The sequence below is a fragment of the Beta vulgaris genome, chromosome 4 (assembly GCF_026745355.1).
Source record: "Beta vulgaris subsp. vulgaris cultivar EL10 chromosome 4, EL10.2, whole genome shotgun sequence".
Classification (NCBI taxonomy): domain Eukaryota; kingdom Viridiplantae; phylum Streptophyta; class Magnoliopsida; order Caryophyllales; family Amaranthaceae; genus Beta; species Beta vulgaris.
The window spans coordinates 39,850,896-39,867,762 of NC_079205.1; the positions used below are offsets into that span (position 1 = coordinate 39,850,896).

The window sequence follows — 16,867 nt, forward strand, 5'->3', positions numbered from 1 at the left end:
TGACTGCCTTTCTGGCAATATTTGGACACCGAGAGTGTCACCCATTTGTTTAGGGAGACGTCCCTATATGCGATATGTGATATGCGATATTTGCCAAGTTACCAAAGTAAAAGATATATGATGATGAACATGATAAAGAAGATAATGTAACATGATATGATATGTTTGTGAAATGTTTGAATTATTCTCTCCTCCCTGTTTATAAATAAAATGATGTGAAATGAATTTACAATGTTAGAGTAGTATGTTACTGAGCCTCGGCTCACGACGTTTTGTTTTATGTTTTAGGTATGGGAGAACAGTTGTGGATCACGATTATATTGCGTTATGGAGATTATGTATGATTCATGAGGTTTTGAGATACTTTGTATAATGGATAAACAAGTATTATTATATGATGAATATTTGTATAGTGAATTTTCAATTTTAAGCTATTACTTTATTTGTGGGTCATAACCCACAGGATTAAGTTATGCTTCCGCTGGCGATTAAGGTTATGTAAATTTGTCGGGGCGTTACAGGTGTTCCTCAACAACTTCTTCTTCAACCACATCCTCCAATTTCTTCATCACCTCTCCATGATTTTCACCAAGTCTCTGCTTCAAACTCTCAAGGGCTTGGGCCATCGTCTCCATCTTCTCTATTGATCAATCATCGTATCACTAACAACTTTCATTAAACCCAGCATCTTATCAGTTTTGGCATCTAAAGTCCAGTGAAGGTGATTATAAATTTAATCATGTGTTGTGCCGGAAGACAAACTTCATTTACCAAGCCACAATAATCAGAAGGAACTTGTTCCTCTCCCTTAGAACTAGAGGCAGTAGGTGGTTTTATTGGTGGAGGAACTGGGGTGGTGTCTTGTGAAGGACCAACTGTTCCTGGAGTAGAAACAGATGGAGAAGTGGTGGTATAAATGGGAGGAAGAAAAGGAGGAGGAGGTGGAAGATCAGTAGAGGTGGTGGAGAAGGGATTGGGACCAGTCATCTCATCCTTTAACTGTTCAAAGCTAGAAGGAACAGAGAAGGATGAGGGAGATATGGAAGAGAGTTTAGTGTGGGGAACAAAGATTTTTGGTGAGGATGGAGGAGTTGGTTCCTTAGGAGAGTTATGTTCCTGTTCGTCCGCATCAGAAAGTACTAATGGAGAGTCCTTGTTGGAAGGAACAAGGGGCAGTTTTAGCAATTTTTAGTCTAGAGCTCTGCCTAACTCTTTTAGGAACAGGAGGGGTAGGCTTTTTGGCTATTGTTTTGCGCCTCTTAGGTTTCGATTCCTTTGGTTCAATGGGAGCAGGAACTTGTTCCTCCAAAATAACGTCAGCCAGTTCCTCTTCAACTGCCCTATGCAGTTTCCTCTTGCTAGAGGAACTGGGAGCAGTTCTCCTTTGAGTTAACACTCCCTCTTGCACAGAGAGATCCAAACCATGAAGTGTTTTCTCATTTAGAATATTTCCTTGCTTAATTCCCAATATAGGCCATCCGGTTATTTTTACTTTAAAGTGATGAAGAAGAGACGTAATTAAAGCTCCATAGCCAACTACACAATTGTTTTCAATGCAATGAGTAAAGTGTTGGATGAAGAGAGAAGGAAAGTTTATTTGGATGTGGTGGTCAAGGTAGAACATATAACACATGTCCAAGAGACCCACTTCATTCCTCTTTTCAGTTTGAGGAATGAGTGCTCTCCAAACTAAGTTAAAAAAAAATTTTGTGGACAGGAGAGAGTAGGTTACGGTTGATTTTATTTTGGCCAGCAGTTCCCCCAAAAGATTCAACAATCTTGTATTGGGGAAATTAAAATTGGGAAAGGCAACAGTTCCTTTCCGTTTAAAGTACACATCAGTTCCTTTGCAAGGAACTTCCCAAATCTTTGCCAAAGTTTCTTTAGAAAATTTTATTTTCTTCCCCCTTACTTCAGTAGTACAAATTCCATCAGTGTTAGCAAAATTTGCACAAAATTCATCCGTGGCTAAAGGAACTAGGGCATTGTTAAATGCATATTCAAACAGGTATTTCATACCCTATTCCTTTAGAATATCGGTCAATTCATTGAATTTCACCTCTTTTGCCCATTTTAAATCGACACAAAAACCTAAAATATACCTTGATTCACTTCTTTCCACTCGTTTCTTGGAGGAAGAATTAGCAGTTCCTTTGGAAGGAACATGGGTAACTTCTTCTTCCCCCTTAGATTGTTCCGGGGATTCTTCTTCATCATCCTCCCCAATCAATTTTCGCCTTCTCACACTTCTTCTTGGTGATTCTAATTTTTGTTCTTCTTCCACCATGGGTGTTTCTCGATTTTTTTTGGTTTCTAGGGTTTTGGTAGGAGAAGAGGTGTTTCCCATTTTAGAGGTTTTGGGAGATTTTGTGTTTGGAAAAGGTGAATTGCTGAGGTTTTTGCCATTTTGTGAAGTGAGTTTGGTGTTTTATGGTGTGTGAAGAGGATAAACAATGGTGAAGATGAAGCGACTAAGGAACACGGTTTTGGGATGAAATAAAGAAGGAGAAGAAATGCATGTAACAGTAGGTGAAGAGTTACACGTGGAAAAATAGATAAATAAAAATAAGCGAAAAAACAGATAAATGATGAATCATGTTTAATTAAATCTGATTCCTATATTTTTGGGATTTTCGGATCTTTTTGGATTTTTATGGTTTTTAATTTTGAAAAGAAAATAAAAGCTAAGGAACTTGTGCTATAGGAACAACTTATGCTACATATCAACGTTCTTCATATTATGCATGTTTCTTTAACTTAGGAACAGTAAGGGGAGTATTATGTGACATTTGCGAGTTGTTTTATTCCTTTGAATTCATGTTTATGTTCTTCAGATCTTATTTTGCAATGGTCTTAGGCAATCAATCACAATCACTTCATATCACATAGAGTAAGTCAAATTAATTCAAACATGGGGGAATGGAATAGGAACAACTACTTAAGTTTTATTAAACCTAACTCAAGCCTTAATTTTTCATATCTATCTCTTTGTAGAGGCTTAGTTAGATATCAGCAATTTGAATTTTTCAGCTTGACAAAACTCAAGTTTAACTAAACCTTTTTCCACATTTTCTTTTAGAAAGTGATGTCTGATATGTATATGCTTAACTCTTGAATGATGCACTGGATCTTTTGAAATACTAATGGCACTAGTATTATCACAATAAATAGGAACACAATTAAAGTTTATTCCATAGTCACATAGTTGTTGTTTTATCCAAAGCATTTGAGAGCAACATGTAGCAGCAGCTATATATTCTGCTTCAGCAGTGGATAAAGCGATTGTGTTTTGTTTCTTGGTGCTCCAAGAAACTAAACTATGACTAAGAAATTGAACCATACCTGAGGTGCTTTTCCTATTTACAAGATCTCCAGCATAATCAGCATCACATATCCTTTTACTCAAATGTGTTCACTTCTTGGATAGTAGAGTCCAAGATCATCTGTTCCTTTAAGATATCTAAGAATTCTCTTCACGCGTTATATGAGATCCTTGGATTAGCTTGAAATCTAGCACACAAACCAACACTGAAAGCTATGTCTGGACGACTAGCAGTTAGATACAAAAGTGAACCAATCATTCCTCTATATTTTGTTTGATCAACACTTGTTCCTATGGAGTCTTCATCTAATCTAGTTGAAGTTCCCATAGGAGTGTGATTTATCTTTGAGTTTTCGAGGCCATATTTCTTTAAAGTTCCTTTATGTATTTTTGTTGATGAACAATTATTCCCTTTTCAGTTTGCTTAATTTGTAACCAAGAAAGAAATTTAACTCACCCATCATATTCATTTCAAATTCATTACTCATGAGATTTGAGAATTCATTGCATAATGTTTCATTTGTTGCTCCAAATATGATGTCATCAACATATATTTGAACAAGTAAAATGTCCATTCATTCGATTTTAGGAACAAGGTTTTATCACCTTTCCTCTTTTAAAGTTGTTTTCTAAAAGGAACTTAGATAATCTCTCATACCATGATCTAGGCGCTTGCTTTAACCATAAAGAGCCTTTCAAGCTTGTAGACATGGTTTGGAGATTATTATTTTCAAACCAGGAGTTGTTCAACATATACATCTTCATTTAAATAGACATTTAAAATGCACACTTAACATCCATTTGATATAATTTAAATCCCATATAAGCAGCAAATGCAATTAGAATTCTAATGGCTTCTAATCTAGCTACAGGAGCAAAGGTTTCTTCATAGTCTATTCCTTCTTGTTGATTATAACCTTTTACTACAAGTCTAGCTTTGTTCCTGACAATGGTTCCATATTATCTAGTTTATTTTAAACACCCATTTTAAGCCAATTACTTTTTGTTGTTTAGAAGAAGGAACTAGATGCCATACCTTGTTTCTTTCGAACTCATTTAATTCAGCTTGCATGGCAGTGATCCAATCAGAGTCAGTTAGGGCTTCTTCATGATTTCAGGGTTCCATCATTGATAGAAACGCATGAAAGGCACAAAACTTCCTTAACCGAGATCTAGTATGCGTACCTTTTAATATGTCACTGATTATGAGCTCCATTGGATGTGACTTTTGTTGTCTCCAAGGTTTTGGTTAAAACTCTCTTATAGGAACAAGTTGTTCTTCATGAGTTCCTTGAGTAGATAAGGAGCTATGATATGTTATTCCTCTGTTGGCCATAGTAGACTCAGTTCCTTCGTCTTGAGGAACAGGAACAGCTCCATCACCTTGAGGAACAGGAACATCATTGTTGTGATTATTTTCATTTTCTTCGTTCCTTTCCTCTTTTACTTCTTCTTCTTCATTTGAATCTGCATATTTCTCACTTGGTTGTACCAACCCAATTTCATAGTCATCAACCTTTCTTATTGTCACCAAATGTCACACTTCCACCTTCGTAGGTTGAGAGTGAGAGAAACTTAGTTTTGTCTCCTGTCATGTGCTTGGAACAACCACTATCAAGATACCATGTGTTGTTCCCCCTCACTCCAACCTGCAAAAATCAACTAATTGTTAGTTGTAGGAACCCCTTCTTTCGTGGGTTCCTGTTTTTGACTAGGACTTGATTTGATAACCCCCTTTTTTTTTACTTATCTTCACATTCTTGCCAATCATATCAGTTTTTAGTTGATGTTGGTTTATGTAATGACCTACCTTTCCACAATACATACAAAATTTATCGCTAGGTAGTCAACATATTTCTTGTCTTGTTCCTTTTCTTGTAGTTTTCAAAACCAAGACCTTCTTTTCTCTTGGTCTGTGGTTTCTCAATCCACTTAGGAACAACCATCGTTTTGCCTCTGTTCCTTGCAACAACCAGTTCCTTCAAAACAATTTTTTCTTTATTCAAATTTTCGATCTCAGATCTGTATCCTTTCAAAGGGGTTGATCTTATATCAAAGGAACTTAGAACAGGGACAAACTCCTTCAAGTGTGAAATTTCTAAATTGATTAGATAATTTTCATTTTTCACACTTTCATAATATTCTTTGATTTTTAAGTTTTTGTCAAACAAATCAAAGAATCTAGTTTCAACATCTGTTCTCATTTTCTTAAGCCATTCTATGTGTTCTTTGCAGACCTTTAAGAGGCTTGTTCAGTTTGTTCACGTTTTTCACGTTCATCTCTACATTCAAGAATTGCATCATAAAGAAGATCATATATTTCAGCCTAGTTTTCAATCAAGTCTGACTCAAGCCATGTTGACTTACCTCAACTTTTCTTCATCTTCTTTTTCATCAATGTTTGCCATGAGGCAAAGTTTGCGTTTCTTCAGTTTGTTGTTCTTCTTCTCTTCCGTTTTTGAATCTCCCCAAGCAGCTATCGTTGCCTTTCGAACGTTTGCCTTAAAGAAAGGTGCCTTTGATTCTTTGTTCCTTTCAGCAAAGCATTCCTTGTTCCATTCTTTGGTTTTATCCATTTTCCCAAAGTGGACATTCCTTGATGAAGTGATCTGTACTACACATTTATGACAAGCAGCTTTGTTAGAAAATTTTTAGTTTTACCTTTGAAGTTCCCATTCTTCATGTTCCTTACATCTTTCGAAATTTTCGAACCATGAGAGCTGCTTCTCTTCTTCTGAGTCGAATCATCTTCATCATCTGCTTTGAGAGCAATGGATTTTGATTTGGAGCTTTCACCATATTCAGTATCAAGGTGAAGCTCATGAGTCATAAGTGACCCGCCAGCTGTTCAATTGAACTTAGTGAAGTCTTTTGTTTCTTGTAAGACAGTGACTTTAGCCATCCATCTGTCCTTAGGAAGACTCCTAAGAACCTTTCGAACCTGTTCCTCAGATGAAATAAACTTTCCAAGAGAAGCTAACTCATTAATAATGTTAGTAAAACGAGTAAACATCTCGAATGCTTTCCTTAGTTTCATGGAGAACAGTTCATATTGATTCATAGTAAATCAATTTTGATCTTTTGACTTCATTAGTTCCTTCTGGGTTACTTCTAGTAAATCCCATATTTGCTTTGCGGATTTGCATCCCATGATCCTATTATGTTCATGGGGTCCAAGTCCACAATGCAACATTTAATAGCCATTGCATTTACTTCCATTTTTTCAAAATCATCTTTGTCATATTCAGAGAGGGTGTTTAGAGTTACCTCATTTTTGTATTTGTAGTTGTGACCTTGAAATCACCAACTTCAATGACTCTCCATACCTGGTAGTTTTCAGCCTTGATAAATATCTCCATTCGGTTCTTCCAGTAGGAGTAGAACTTCCCATTGAACATGGGAGGCCTTTGACTAGAGTAACCTTCCTTAAGTTTCTTGGTGGTATTCATTTTTCCTTGGATCTTTTTCTCAAAATAGAGTTTCCTATCTTTTGTGAGTTCTGGCTATGATACCAACTGTTATTTCACTAGGAACACTACAAGAGAGGGGGTGAATTGTATGTGTTGAAATAAACGTAACTTTTTGCGAAAATTCAAACTTAAACGAATAAACAACCTAAACGAACACAAGGCCGGATTTTTACGAGGAAAAACTTTTTGGACCCAACAAGAAGATACAACCTCGACCACTAGGGATTTTAAACTCAACTCTTTCACTAATTAGGCCAAACAACTCTGTTACAACCTAATTATACTTACGAGCCACACCTTGAGTTCCTAAACTCAAGTTCTTGAGCCACGTTTCCCTTAACAGCAGTTCCTCTTAACTTCACTCGAACTTTTCTCACTCTTTCTAGCTTTACTCAAAGCTTCTTTCTTACAGATTTTCACTCAAAGTCCCCTTATCCCAAAAACCAAAATACAATAGATCGAAATAAGCTTAGTGGAATTAGAGTAAGAAAGCAAAGAACAAATGGCTATTATGAGAGAATGAAGGCACTGACAATTTAATTAGCTAAACTCACTAAAACACTTAGTCAGACACAATTTGGAACTTACTTAGACATTATTATTTATAGTGACAGTAATTTAGAACGTGGGAATGAAAACATGTATTTGTGCAAAACCATCATCCCATGATGTTCCTTACCCCAAGGAACACGTTCCTCAAAACATCCCATGATCACTGTTAGACGTTGGAGTGTTTTTAGTTATTGCTCCTTAATTATAGTAATTATTTTGAGCATTACTCGAAAATCAGATTTAATTTAAAACATATTAAATATTAATTCTGAAATTAAATTATATTAATAAAAATATTATCTTGAAAAAAATTTCGTAAAAACCGAATAATATTATTATTATCTTTTGAAAAATAAAATCTTTTCCTTAAAAAGATTTTCCACAAAATTAGATTTTTCCTTAGATAAAAACGGTTACCTATATTCTAGGCATTATCTTCTCAACTGCCATCAATGTACCGTTGTAATGCTTCAACCTAAGTCTAGTTCCTTTAAGTCATTAGTTTAGTGCCAATTCGTCTGTTCCTTCTCAAGAAACAAACTATCATTCTCAAATAAAAACTGCCACAGTTCCTTACCATCTTTACTCATTCCTTTACAATGGAACTAGAAATAAAACTTCTTGCTTTATTCTTCTTGCTCCAATGCTACTCCAGTATCAATTAAGGAAACATCTTCACTTAGTCTTCAAAATCCAAACTTGATTTATTCCTTGACTTAGTATTCTCTTTGTTCCTTTCAAAGATACCTTGAAATTCATGCACTTAGATAACTCGTTAGTCCACTACTTAGTTTGAATCTTCGTTCATTTGTCATCATCAAAACTAGGGTTCAACACTACATATTTCCATTTTTTCGAATTTTTCATTCGAAAATTTAGTAAATGTTGATTAGTTATGGAGGAAATACTTGCAAAATTTATTTGCATGTCATCATCTCAACAAATTCAAGATGGAAATTAAAGATTTTTGGTAAGTTTTAACATTGTTTTTTTTTTTTCCGTTTATGTATAGATAGTTTGTGTTATCTGGATACGTAGTTTTATAGTTGTTGGCTTTTACTTATAAAAATATGAATAAATACAATAAATTATATTGGAAAATTGATTTGCGTGTAAAAACTTTGATGAATAATGGGTGAATTTAAGCTACATAAGTTTAATAGGAAGTGAAAAAAATATTTCTTTTACAATTTTTTTCTTTCGATTATATTATACATGATGAATCTATAATTACAAATGTTTTTCATTATAATTATTCATATCACTGGTTATTAATACAAATATGATTGAGTATTTAGATTGCATATTAATATTTCTTGAAAATTAAAATTTTATCTTCAATATAATGAAAGTAAGAAACAAAGATTTTTGGTAATTTTAACATGGTTTTTTTTTTTTCGTTTATGTATAGATAGTTTGTGTTGTCTTGATATGCAGTTTTATAGTTTTTGGATTTTGCTTATAAAAATATGAATAAATACAATAAATTATATTGTAAAATTGATTTGCATGTAAAAATTTGGTGAATAATGGGTCAATTTAAGCTACATAAGATTTATAGGAAGTGAAAAAAATATTCTTTTTACAATTTTTTTTTCTTCCGATGATATTATACATGATGAATCTACAATTACAATTTTTTTTCATTATAATTATTCATATTACTGGTTATTAATACAAATATGATTGAGTATTTAGATTGCATGTTAATATTTCTTCAAAATTAAAATTTTATCTTCAATATAATGAAAGTAAGAAATAAAGTCCTAACCTTTTTTCTATTATAATTTAAATTTAAAACAATGTACTATTGAATAATTATCTGATTTTATTATTTTTAAAATTATAGATCTTGGTGGAATATCAATAATAAGTTGGTATATTTTATATTCGGTTCACATTAATTCAATTTCAGGTAAAATTATATATTTACTGTTTTTTTATTTCTGTCCATAAATCTATATTGAACCAAGTTTGATTATAATATGTATGTATACGAATTTTGCACTTGTGTAGTTAAAATTGAAAATTGGGTTGCATGTCAGTATGTTGCAAAGCAGATTTACCTTTTTGAGTAAATACAAATTGGAAAAACTGAAATATGCATAATATAATCTAACATAAACATATTTTAATTTGAAGACACGGATATTAGTGCAATATAATTTTATGTACTATTTTTTGTAATTAGATTAAATTTAATTTTCTAAATGCAAATTTAAATTATTTGATTCGATTGTTAAGGATATGTATTAAAATGTGATTCCATACGACTAAAAGAATATGAAGAAAATAATTTATTAAGTTACTGTAAATGGAAAAAGATATTGTTTCTATTAGTTTTAAAACTAACAATAAATAAAACAAAATAAATATGACATCTATTATTACTATAGTAAATTGTATTTCATGCATAATTACAAATAGAGTAGTATAAAAAAAAATAACATAATTCATGGGCTTTTAACTTTTTTAACATTAAAATGGGAATATTATGCAATCGAAATACCATTAGAGATGTCGCATAAAGGATTTTCGAGTAATACAACTTATGTGACTTCTTTGAGAATGAAAATGTAGTTCTTGTTCTTTACTAACATTATGTGCAAAAATTCAATAAAATGTTATATTTCATATAACCACAAATATTAAATGATATATTAAAAGCAAATGTGTATAGACAAATACAATGAACAATACATACCATGTAATATGTTAGGATTTTTGTTACACTTTTGATGTAATATATATTTCCTGTTTTTCCTTGCTAATTTGTACTTCTCTCTTTGCGTAGTGCCCCTTGCATATATGATTGGTGAATATGGATTTTCGTTTGATTGCACTTGTGTTTCAAAACTTGTCACAACTATATATTTGAAAATTATCAAATATGTCACAACTATACACATATTCAAAATAAATGAAGTTTCTATTATAAAATAATGATAAATATATTACCATTTGAAATATCGCTTAAATGAGAGCGTTGACTTGTAAATTGCTCTTCTATTCTTGGCAACAAAGTACGCGATTGGATTTCGAGTAAGTCTGGTAACCAATCATATAATTTAGTAGAAGGAATACTTGTATAAATAATAAACATACATATTGCCATGGAATAAAATACATATACATATAGTGTTTGCTATTTCTGAAAGTTAACAACTTCATCAATTGTAATTTATAATCTTAAATATAATGTTTTATTGTAATAATAAATCTTATTTTTTTTTGTCATTTTGCATGTGGATATGCATTTGAAAAACATGAGTAAAATCAAATAGTTTACAACACATCGCACAAGATTTATGAAGAATTTAGGTGAGAATCCTAATACTTATATTTTAGACTATTTATATATAATCTTTCTTTGCTTTAAAAAATGATTACTAAACCGTTTATAATTAGTTTTTAAAAGAAATATCTGATATTCCATCTATATCGTGAAATGTTTAATGTAATAATTAGTTACTGTAATTTATTTATAGTTAAATTGTAATTTAATAATTTGGTATATTGTATTTATTGGCAAGAAGATGGAATATCATATATTCATATATAAAAGCTAACTATAAATGGTTAGATGAATACATACCTATATGATATGCATGTCGTTTTGAACCCTTTCCCTTCTTAACATGACCATCTTGTTTCGATACACTTGGATCATCATTTTCATTATTCATTTCGAATTGGTGAATGAATTTAATTAATAGATTAAAAATGAATACGCTATCTTAATATATAATTTGAATGAATATTATAAACTATTAGCATTGGTAGACATACATAATATATATTATGTAATAGGAATACATATTTATTTATAGTTGGCAAAGATTACAATCCTGATTTTAGCCTTAATTTTAGTTGTCAAATATTACCTAGCTAGGTTAAATTATCATGTAATATATATAGAAAGATAATTTCGAAATATTTTTTTATTCGTCAACATCAATATCATAATGGATATTATAAGATAATATTAGCTTAAATTTGACATACTTCCTGTTAATACACACCAATTACGATTTTAAAATTTATTAAATAAAAAATACTACTAATGTGTATATATATTAAGGTTGAAATGAAGGAAATTAGTCCTATATATATTATATTATTCGACTTTAAATATTATTTTATGATGAGTTCAAGGTTATATTGAAATAAGGGGTGAGAGGATAAAACTTAAACTGTAACACCCCAAAATTTCTCTGAAATTTTCACGCGTTAATTATTATTACCTGAGTGTTAGATTATATTTTTCCAATATATTTTCGGTAAGTATATATATATATATATATATATATATATAAATATATATATATATATATATATAAAATATATATATTATATATTATATATATACACCTACATTATTTTAATTGATATTGTTTAATGTATTTATAATGTGTGTTATATGTGTGGCATTGTTGTTAGACGTATGATATTCATATCTGCGTTATTATATGAAACGGACAATGTAGTGCTCGTGTCTGTGCCAAGTGTAAAATGTGGTGGTGTAGGGCGTGCGTATTTGTATTACGTTAGTAATTATAATTTTAAATTTTAAAAATATTTACTTATACATATTATTTTTGAACGTTTTTTACTTGGTGCCTGAAATGTACATTGTACTAGTATTTTCGTACATTGTATTATGTGTATTAGGAGGTCTGAATTTCTGATCTTATGTCATGGTATGCGAAGAGTTTTGGACAGCCATGTTAAGCCCTTGTAACGTTAAAGTTAATCAAAAGTTATCTCTTCATTTACCCCCTTATTACACCCCTTAATCATCAACCTTTTCACCTTCATTTTTCTGAAAATAAAATCAGAAAACTTCCCCCTTTGTTACTCCATTTCACACGCCTATTTCAAGAAAAAAAGGGAGAGGAAAAGCTTTGATTCTTCATTCACATTCCTCACACAAAAATCAGTCATTTGTTACTTGATTTCAAGCCGTTGTTGCACCGGTTTTCAAGCACGTGTTGAGTTCGTTGCGTTTGTGTTCGTAGGAGACGAAGGTGGTGATATTCCACAAGGCGTTTAGGGTACATTTGAAGCGTTCTACTACATTTCACTTCAAGGAAAAGGTAACTAGCGTTACTCTAGTTCGGTAGAGTATAGGTTTTGGAACTTAGGTTGTTAGAATTGCGTTAGAGAACGTAGTATCATGCTACGAGGAACTTAGAGGATTGTATGATTAAAGTTTCATGTAGATTCTATGGTATTTGGTGTTGTTTTTGTACTTTGGATTGCTACTATGATCATATATGTTAAGACATGTCGATTAGTGGTCTCCTTGTTGTTGTTGTGGTTGATTTTATTTAATTGGTTCACTTTGATTTCTTTCTTGGTTTTGAGTGGTGGTTGTTTTGATGAGTTTAGCCCATGTGAGGAGGATTAGTGTTGTGTTTGGCACGAATTTGAGTTAGAGTGGGCGTAGGAGGCTAAGTGTAAAATCATTGGATTTTTGGTGGAAGAACGAGCGAAGCCCGAAGGCCACGAGCAATCGCTGCTCGCGACTCGCGAGCCTCCTCGCGACTTGCGATGGCTGGGTGTTGCTACCCGCGACGAGGGCCTGTCCCCTGGGTCGTGATGCTTTGGTTTAATTTCCTTTTTAGCTTACAACTTATATATCTTTGCTTGATTAGTCTTAGGCATGTATACTAAGGGTGTTTGAGTAAACTTGGGTTGATTTAAGTATTACATTAAGGGTGTGTGCCCAATTGTGTTGGGTAGCTTTTGGATTTTTGCTTTGAAATGGGTTGGTTGCTTGTGCTTGGCTATGTATTCTCATGATTGAACATTGATTGGCTAGATGGTTTGGTTTGCTTGTATAACTTGTTGTATGTACATTTGAAAGTGGATTTGGGATTTATTGGCGTATACCTTGACGTGTATACTTGTACGTTGTTGAGTTGTTTGATTCTAGGAACGGTGGAGTTCTAGAGATTTGTGTTAGATGATCCTAAGAACGGTATGGTTCTAGGAACTTGAGTTTGATTATCCTAAGGGCGGTATGGTCCTAGGAACTTGGTAACTTAACCTTGGGCGGTATGGTCCATTGGTTCACTTACGAGTGGTGTGATCCGTAGATTATAGCTATTCGAAAAGGGCGGTATGGTTCCTCGAATATGCTGGCTATTCGAAAAGGGCGGTATGGTTCCTCGAATATGCAACTTAGACCTAGGGCGGCATGGTCCAATGAGTCTACTCACAGACGGTATGGTCTGTTATGTTTGAGCTTGTTGACCGCATTTGTTGCATGATTGACCGGGACTTGGTGTGTTATAGGTTTTTCCTTACTGGTTACTTACAATTGTTGGTATCCTATGGTGAGAATGATACCTTGATAATGTGTTCTTTGATGTTGCTTCGAATTATTTGAGTTCATTATCCGTTTCTATTTGAGCTGGGAGAACTGCTAGTTACTCCCCACTGATTGTGGAAGTTGTTGATTTATTATGCAGATGGTGATGCTGTTTAGGATCGTTACAGTTTGGACCGGGGTTGTGCGTTATAACCATGTGAGCAAGAATGTGGTGCTAGTCATAGTGGACGATCATTTTGAGACCGGAATTAGAACTAGCTACTTAGTTGGTCTTAAGTAGCTATCGCTCTAGTTTTGTCATATGTTTTGAACTAGGGATTCCAGTTGTTTTTGGTTTGAATTTACTCTATTTTAGGTTTCTTATGGTAATCTTATGACATTTCGAGACTTGTTGGGATGAGGGTATGTGACCTCATTTTCCCTTTTGATATATATGACTTTGGAGTTTGATTAATGTCTTTGAAGGCTTTACCTATTTATAGTTTCATATTCTACTCCATAAAGTAGCATCTCCGTCTTATTGGTATTTCCGCTGTCACTATTTGTATCATTTTCTTTACTTTAAGTCTCCACTCTTCTTTGAATTGGACGGGATGTTACAGTTGGTATCAGAGCAAAACGTTGCAGAAGCTCTCTTTAAGTTGCTATTTATTTCCAGAGGTTGAGTAGACTTGTGACTAGGATTACTAGTGTCTTAGGCTTCAAGTTTAGAGCGTATGAGAGTTACCTGGGTAGGAAAGTAAACCTTGGGAATCATTTTTGTTTATCGTATTGATCGATTTAATGCCTTCTTATGTGAATTTAGTTAACTAATGTGAAAGCTTCTGTTTTGTAGAATGCCTCCACGACAACAGTTGGCTGCTAGAAAGGAAGCCGCTCGTCGTCGTCGCGTAAGCCTGGAAAATGCTTTTATATCCTTGGCTAACAGAGCTGTTACTCCCAGTGGTGGGAAGTCTGCTTTCGATCGATATGACCGTCATAGGCCCCCTACTTATTATGGTGCTGCTGACTCGGTGGCTCTGGAGAATTGGTTAAGGGAAATGGAGAAGCTCTTCACGGCAACAAACTGCCCCGTTGCTGAGATGGTACCTATTGAGACGTAGTATTTAAACAGAGAGACTGATAATTGGTGGGGTACGGTGAAGGCTGAATGCATGGCTATTGCTGGTTTGGGTGCACTCAGTTCTCCGCCAAGCTGAAGGAGAGGTTCTACCCTGACGAGTTGCGTTGGCAGAAGCAAGAGGAGTTTTTATCTCTGACTGAGGGGAATATGGATATCCAAAAGTACACCGACCGCTTCACCGAGCTGTCTAAGTTTGCTGGTACTATTATTCCCACCGAAGATGAGAGGGTTAAGAGATACATGAAGAAGATGGATCATATGGTAAGGACTCTTGTGTTGTGCTTGGGAGTTACTACCTTCCAAGCTGCTTATGAGATGGCCCTGAGCGTCCATGCGTCAGTCAAAGAGGAAGAAGCTGTTAAGGCTGCATCTGAGAGGAAGCCTATACCGTCTGTTGCTCCTGGTCTGGTTAAGAAGCCGACGTTTGAACCGAGTTTCCGTGGTGGATATCAAAGTTCCAGTTCTAGGCCGAGTTTTGACCCGTCCAAGTGTGGGAGGTGTGAGAAGCCGGTGCATCCGGGGAAGGATTATGATGGATGTGCTATTGTTTGCTTCTACTGTAGGGAAGCGGGTCACAAGAGTTATGAGTGTCCTAAGAATCTGAGGGCTACAGCTAAGCCTCCTGCTACTCCTAGTCTTTCTGCTCTGCCGAAGAATCAAGTTTACAACATGACTCATTCCGACGCCGGTGTTCATCCCGACGTCATCTCTGGTACCTTCCTTGTTAATTATGTCCCTGCTTCTGTGTTGTTTGATTCTGGTGCTTCTGTGTCATGTGTGTCTAACTCTTTTGACAAGAAAGCTAACCTGTCTTCGAGTTCTCCTCTTCGAACTCTTATAACTTTGCCTTCTGGTGAGAACTACCCTTGTTTTGTCAAGTATCGTGATGTGCCTATTTCTTTGTTGGGTACCAATCTTCCTGCTGATCTCAAGGAATTCTCCATGGTTGAGTTTGATGTTATTTTGGGTATGGATTGGTTGGTTAAGTATCGTGCTCAGATTCATTGCCGCGATCAAAAAGTGACTCTTCGTAGTCCGTGTGGCAAGCGTATCTCCTATAGTGGAGTGATGTTGAAGAAAGGGGTAAAGATCGTGTCTGCTCTCAAAATGCAAAAGCTTCATCAGAAAGGGGAACAAGTGTTCCTCTGCATGGTTAACGATGCATTGGGACTAGAAACAAAAAACCTTGCCTTGTTCCTCTTCTTCCAACGCTTCTCCAGTATCAGTTCCTTGAGCATCTTCACTTAGTCTTTAAAATCCAAACTTTATATCTTCTTCTAACTTAGTATTCTCTTTGATCTTTGTAGACATATAATCGTGTCTCCCCATTTAAGGATCTGATGATGAAACATACCGTGGTCTTAATTGGTCTGATCCAAGGGCAGAGCAGTCTAAAAAGCTATTCAAAACCATTTTGAAAAGTGTTAAAATTCCTATTTTTAGAACCCAATTAATTATTCATGATAATAAATTGTATTTTGAGCCCAATCCTTTGACAAGCGCAATTAATTGTTTAATAATAATTAATTATCATATTTTTAATAAATAAATATTTCAAAAGATATTTTTTATAGTTGAAATTAGATTTTCTTTGCCGAAAAATAAGATTTTCGAAATTAAAGGATAAAATAAAATCTTATAAAACGCGTTTTAATAAAGATGACAAAGACACTTTAGGAGCTAGGCCTTGCGCTTGGCACACGTTGTGCGTCAGGCGTAAGTTTGTCCACCTGTATCACGTGCATTAATCTGCACCTGACACGTGGATTTCTGACTCACACAGAGTCCGACATCAAACGTAGACCCAAGCAACAATAAATCCTGAGGGTCCTTAAATAAATTCCTATTTTTATATTGAAGTTACTAACTATTTATTTCATGATGTAGATATTTTATATAAAATGGTCCTTCGTATATTCTAAACCTTTTTCTTTATTTTTATTTATTTTTATATATTATTATATGCTTGTTTGAGTGCTCTATGCATATTATATGATTGTCATGCATTATTTCTTTTATTACCCACATGTAGGGGTGTTCAATGTCGGATATCGGATCGGATC

General features: G+C 34.0%; 1 protein-coding gene across 1 annotated transcript; it reads left to right on the forward strand.

The window, feature by feature from the left end:
- The first annotated feature begins 916 nt into the window (after positions 1-916).
- On the forward strand, positions 917-16,052 carry LOC125496664 (uncharacterized). Its single transcript, XM_048642185.1, has 3 exons — positions 917-1,107; positions 14,517-14,766; positions 14,865-16,052. The coding sequence occupies exons 1-3, from the start codon at positions 917-919 to the stop codon at positions 16,050-16,052; spliced, it is 1,629 nt and encodes a 542-aa protein (XP_048498142.1).
- Positions 16,053-16,867: the final 815 nt, after the last annotated feature.

Coding starts and splice junctions, on each gene's coding strand:
- LOC125496664 (XM_048642185.1), top strand. CDS start 917: ATGGGAGGAAGAAAAGGAGGAGGAGGTGGAAGATCAGTAGAGGTGGTG. Junction 1,108..14,516: donor GGAGTTGGTTCCTTAGGAGA/GTTATGTTCCTG, acceptor TCTGTTTTGTAG/AATGCCTCCACGACAACAGT. Junction 14,767..14,864: donor ACTGCCCCGTTGCTGAGATG/GTACCTATTGAG, acceptor GGGTGCACTCAG/TTCTCCGCCAAGCTGAAGGA.